The sequence below is a fragment of the Solanum dulcamara genome, chromosome 9 (genome assembly GCF_947179165.1).
Source record: "Solanum dulcamara chromosome 9, daSolDulc1.2, whole genome shotgun sequence".
Taxonomy (NCBI): Eukaryota; Viridiplantae; Streptophyta; class Magnoliopsida; order Solanales; family Solanaceae; genus Solanum; species Solanum dulcamara.
In genome coordinates, this window is record NC_077245.1 from 19,967,599 (window position 1) to 19,973,848 (window position 6,250).

A 6,250-nucleotide genomic window follows, 5' to 3' on the forward strand; every position below is an offset into this window, starting at 1 on the left:
AAAAGTAGATAAAAAAAAATAGGAAAATCACCTAAATCTATAATATTCAAAAAATATTTATCACATAGAGCAACATAATTATTTTAACTATATATAGCAAATTATTTGAATTAAATTAAGTACGGTCCTTACTCTTCTAAAACTCTCACCCACTATTTTCTCTTTCCCTATTTCTCTCCAAATTTGCTACACCAATATTCTCTCCAATCTCCTTACCCATAATTTTCTCCAAAATTAGGACAATACTTACCTTCATAGCTTCTCAACCACGACTTTCTACAACATTAATACTCCAATTTTGAAATTAAGTGATGTGTATTCGGTGGTTATTGCAGAAGAATGACAAAATTTAGGTGAATGCAGATTTGAATCAATTGAAGAATATTGTGATTTCTGAGTAGAGATCTGTGATTACTTAAAGGTTTGAATGGTTGAATGTTTAATTGTTTGAATTAGATTGCATACCAGTTTCACTTGAATCCCCTTCCAGATGAAAGCACCTGGAATACTGGAGGCTTTTTCAATAGTTAATTCTCTTCTAATTCAACTTTAGTGTGTATGTAATTCATTTTTAGTTCAAATCTAATTCATTTTTGTGTTCTATTGATTACTGAAGGCTTTTTCAATAGCTACAGTTTTCATTCGTGTCTAATTCTCTTCTAATTCAACTTTAGTGTGTATGTAATTCATTTTTAGTTCAAATTTAATTCAATTTTGTGTTTTTATAGATCACTGAAGTCTTTTTCATTAGCTACACTTTTCATTCGTATCGAATTCTCTTCTAATTCAACTTTAATATGTATGTAATTCATTTTTCATTCAAGTTTAATTCATAATACAGATTTTTGTTTGATAACACTACTGAAATACTTTAACATTAGCGTAGCTATGTATTGCATTATAAAAAAAGAAGAAGATATATTTTACATGAACAAAAAACTATATTAAAAGTGTATTTTACATGAACAAAAATCATCTTAAAAAAATAGTTATGTATTGCATTATAAACTTTAATATGTATGTAAGTCATTTTTCATTCAAGTTTAATTCATTTTTCATTCAAGTTTAATTCATAATGCAGGTTTCAGTTTGATAACACTACTGAAATACTTTAACATTAACGTAGTTATGTATTGCATTATAAAAAAAGAAGAAGATATATTTTACATGAACAAAAAATTATATTAAAAGTGCATTTTACATGAACAAAAATCATCTTAAAAAAGATACTACTGAAAACAATCTTCAAAACCTAACTAATACATCAGCTATAAAATATTTTTAGACAATATAATTTCCATAGACATTTTAACTAATATAACTATATTTATTTATTTATGTGGTCTTTCGTCTTCACTTTGAAGGTTACTCTTTTGCTTCTTCACTGCATATTCTCATAGTAGAGTCCCGAACCTCTTTCGCAGACTGTCTGCACTTAGTTGTTGATTTGCAATATCCTGGTCATTGCTCACTAACTCTGCAAATGCAGCCACAAAAACTCCACAGTCCCTACAAAATTTAAAATATAAAATCATTATAAAAATATTATTGAGTTTACTAAGACCAATACAAAAGATAATATTTATTTGATAAACAATTAAACTTACAATGAATCTTCTTGTTGTCTAGGAATCCCTTCAGTTATGAACTTAGATTCAATGAGCTCAAACTTATTTTTTTCATTGTATTTAGGTGATTCCTTCAATTCAGGACGCTTATCATAGAACTTGACCACACTCAAGTAGTGTGGTAAAACCGATGAAATCATGCCAGCAACGTTTTGAGTCAGAAAATTCGTCCCCCTCTAGCCGGAAATGAATCATACACCTTCAAAGACCTTTCAATAATTCCCCCCCCCCCCTCTACCCAACTATGACTATGAAGAAGAGCAAGTTTTCGCCTCTGTTGTTGACTTGAAGATCGCTGGGAATCTATTCTAAATAGGCCTGTCGGCCCTAAATCTTTCTTACTCTTCCTTGGTTTCTTCCTTACACTCTTAACTAAAGTTTAGAATATTATTTCTTGATTAGTTCAATAAAAGTATAGACATGTTATAAAGTTCTGTCCAGGACATGCTTCTAATCTGGTTCTAATCTAACCTACCAATATATCTATCAAAACGAAAATATCCAACCCAATCATTTTATGGAAAAAAAAGATAATAAGAAAAAAAATTGCCTTTAACCAAGAAACTAAGCACATTCAGCCAGAGAAACAGGTAATTACTATCCAACTTCATACAAATCTCACCAAGCAAACAACCAAATAATAATATTAGCATTCATCAATCAAGGATAAGACATAGTTTATCCAGAAATCATCTTAATATTTGTTAGAATTTAGTGATTGTATCATAACATAGAAAAGATAGAAATTGGTACACAGAAAAATGTAGGAAGATACAACAACCTAATTTCAAAACATCAAGATAGTTAGAATTTGTTTAATGCGGAACAAATGCCTACACAGTCAAGACTACATAAGTATAATACACAAATTAAAATAAAATAGGCTATAATGAAAGTATAAAATACACAAAAAAAATTACTTTTGTTCTTTATAGATCAATGTCTCTAATTCTCTTCTAATTCAACTTTAATGTGTGTGTAATATACATTTTAATTCAAAGTTTAATTCATTTTTGTAGTGTACAGATCACTGAAGACTTTTTTCATTAGCTATAGGTTTCATTCGTCTCTAATTCTCTTCTAATTCAACTTTAATATGTGTGTAATACACATTTTAGTTCAAAGTTTAATTCATTTTTGTGGTGTACAGATCACTGAAAAAACTTTTTTCAATTAACTACAGATTTTATTTTCTCTTCTAATTCAATTTTAATGTATGTGTAATACATTTTAGTTCAAAGTTTAATTCATTTATATTTATTTATTTAAAAAAATAAATAAATTGCAATACAAAATATCTAACAATTCCTGGCAAAACTCTCAACAATCACTGATATAATAAACTTGAGCAAATAAATTTAGACTATAATAAAAGTATCAAATACACAATTTTTTTTCTTTAACATCTAGCACACAAGTTCGAAACAATAACAAACTAAGAAAATACACATAAATAAATTAAAAATGCTATCAGTTAAATAATGTGTTGGTAGAATGACATATCGGATATAGACTCTCCGACAGAATTGTATTTTTGCATAATCGATTTCGAATTTTTGGATTCTTCTCCTGAGCAATAGTAGGTCTAACTTTCTTTGACTGAAATTGAGGAGGTAAATCCTCAAAATCATCATCACTGTCAACAACTTTCTTAGATGTTGATGCAACATCAACTCATTTTCTTTGCGATTTAGATTTATAACTTAACTCAGTTATTTTTTTTCTTACTTCTATCGCCCTTTTTCTTCACATGCATTGCTTGAAAATTTTGATTAACCTCACCACCAGCTTCTTCTGGAGATTGATTTACAGAAATTCACAAACTAAAGTAGGATCGGCACTCACTTCACCATCACCGATTGAATCAACAATTCGAATTCGTAGGCTTCTTCTAGGAGATTTCTGACCTTCCATTACAATTATGCACCTAAAACCTACGAATTTCGTCTGAAACAAACAAAAAGATGAAAGAATAAGGAAAGAATGAAGAAGCCCTAAGAGAAGAGAAAGGGAGAGAGCTAGAAAAATGAAGAAAATCCCTAAGAGAAAGAGAGAGATAATGACGCTCTTTTTCTTTTTCCCAAATAAAAAAAGTGTATATAATGTTTTATTTAATTAAAGTATTATTAGTAATTGATAAAAATGGTAATAAAATAAATAGTATATTTAAAAATGATAAATATTTTTTAAAACACATTCAATTAAGTAATTTTTACTTTATATTTGTTAAAAATTCTCATATTGACAAGAATTTAGCATAATGAGATATTTACTTTAAGTTTACACCACAGTTATTGACAAAGTTATATGTCATATATGTTGTAAGTTTAGAAAAGTTTATTATGAAAATTCAACTGTTACATAGCTTCCAGAGTACTTATAGCATATTTGATATCGTGCATTGATCATCCAAATAAACTCAACTATTTATTGAAACTTATTTTAAGCACAAAATGACTTTAAGTTAGCCAGTCAAACACTCAAAAAAAGCTGAAAACAACTTATAAGCATCTTATAAGTCAATCCAAACGGCCTCTATACCAAACTCTTCCTCCTTTCCTCTTTCTCTCCGTATTCAGCTATTAGAGCTTTCTCAAAGCTTTTTCATTTCTCTCCTTCTCCATTTTTTTCCAATTGTAATTGTAATCTCATCAACATTTGCTCTTTGTATTTTCTCAAGTTGTTGAATAGTTAAGTTTATTTTTTTTATTTCTTTGTTAACAAGGAAACTCCTAGTTGCTATCTTTAAATATGTATAGGATAAATCTCATTTCAGTGTAATAGCCCGCAAATTATATTAAAAAAAATGCACTAATCAAGTACTCTGTGTAAAGAGCTCAACCAAGAAAATATATGGATGTTTAATTTGAGACCCTCTATTAGGAAGATCACCAGGTCAAAGAACTCAGTCACATTTTTGAATTAGCAAGTTTATATATCTGAAAAGATAAACTAATTTGTGAAACACAACTTTGTGGAAAAGAGAAAGACCAAAAAAAAATTAAAAATAAATGAATTACAGATAAACCAACCTTTCTATATTGACAAGGGATTTCTGCTGATTTTTTTACAAGGAATTTGGGTTGATTTTTTTATCCTTTTTAGAAACTCTTAGCATTTTTAAATTACATTTTAGATCAAACACAACCATCAGTGTTTCTTAAACCATAAGCGCATAGACATTTTTCTTTGATATTTTTTCAATCTGATCTCAATTCAGATTTTCCATTCTACTACTCAAATCTTCACCTGAAAATCCATTCTAAAACCATGAAAAACATATTCTCTCAAATTAAATGATGCATAATAACCACACTCATGATTTTTACCGATGCTCATATGGCATGCACTGCAAAATACATGTTTCACCCACCTTTTTTTTAAATCAGGAAATACATTCCTATATTAATTGGGATTTGGATTGATATATTTCTCTAAATTATTGATTTTTTTAACCCAAGAGCTTCTGTCTTTTATTTTTTATTTTTTGGTGACTCAAACTCACAATTTTAGGATTGTAAGTGATAAATGTTTGTCATCCAACAATCCTCCTCGTCTCTTATATTATTGGTCAAATATGCAAAGAGTCAATATTACTATATAACTTGAAAAAAATTCTTTAAAGTTAACAAAACATCAGTCACTTGTTGCAATCCAATACTTTGGTTCTTGTTCTAAAAAATCCTATTGGTGAATTATAAGTTTTAAGTAGTTTAATTCAACGTTCTAGAATATTAGAGAAAATTCTAATGTCATCTAACTAAAAATTTATAAATTTTAAAAGAAAATTTACTACCTTCCTAATTTCATGACTATACGAAGAAACTAAATTTTCTAAAAAGTAATTGTAACTTTGTTCCCGTACATTTATTCTTTTTTTCTTCTTTCCTTCCTAGTAACTAAAAAATGGATTCAATGCTAACTTGCTACCTTCTCATAGCCAAAAAAATCTATGGACCTTAAAAATTGTGAGGGTTCAAGTCCCTCTATCCACCTACTTCCCAACTGTTTAACCAACCCCTTGCCTTAGGGGTTCCAATTTTTTTATCATTCACTCTACTTCTATTAGAAAAATGGATTTGAACAAACATGCAAACCCTGTTCAGTTATTTATCCACATCATTTCCTTCCTTCCATACTCAATAAAATTTAAGATAAAACCTTACAACTCTCTCTCTCTCTCTCTCTCTCTCTCTCTCTCTTGTTTTGACTAATCAGAAGAATCAGACAATTACTTAACAAGATAATTACACATGCTCAATAAAGAAAAAACAAACTACTTCACAAGTGCTTGTTACAGACACACCAAAAGACACATAACCATCATCAAATAAGTAACAAATCCCGCAAAGACTAAAAAATCAACTGCAAAACTGACCTTTATGTGACAGATCAACTGGTACAAAAAAGAAAAGGAACAAAAGAATAGAAAGGTTAGTAGTACCGTTAAATAGCACATATTTGTCGAAAAGAGTCTAAACACCATTCACACAAAACAAGGATAGACCATCTGCAAATTCTCGCAAAGCAATGAAACAATCAATAAAAGACGCAACTGACAAGAGAAACTGATAATGAGAACACAGATATATTACTGTTGAAAAAGAATAAAACATTAAATA

General features: G+C 28.9%; 1 protein-coding gene across 1 annotated transcript; it reads right to left on the reverse strand.

Moving 5' to 3' along the window:
• Nucleotides 1-1,345: 1,345 nt before the first annotated feature.
• On the reverse strand, nt 1,346-1,768 carry LOC129902557 (uncharacterized). Its single transcript, XM_055977873.1, has 2 exons — nt 1,608-1,768; nt 1,346-1,509 (listed from the first exon to the last, which is right to left on the reverse strand). Exons 1-2 carry the CDS (start codon nt 1,766-1,768, stop codon nt 1,395-1,397), a joined length of 276 nt encoding a protein of 91 aa, XP_055833848.1. The 3' UTR covers nt 1,346-1,394.
• Between the last annotated feature and the right edge of the window lie 4,482 nt (nt 1,769-6,250).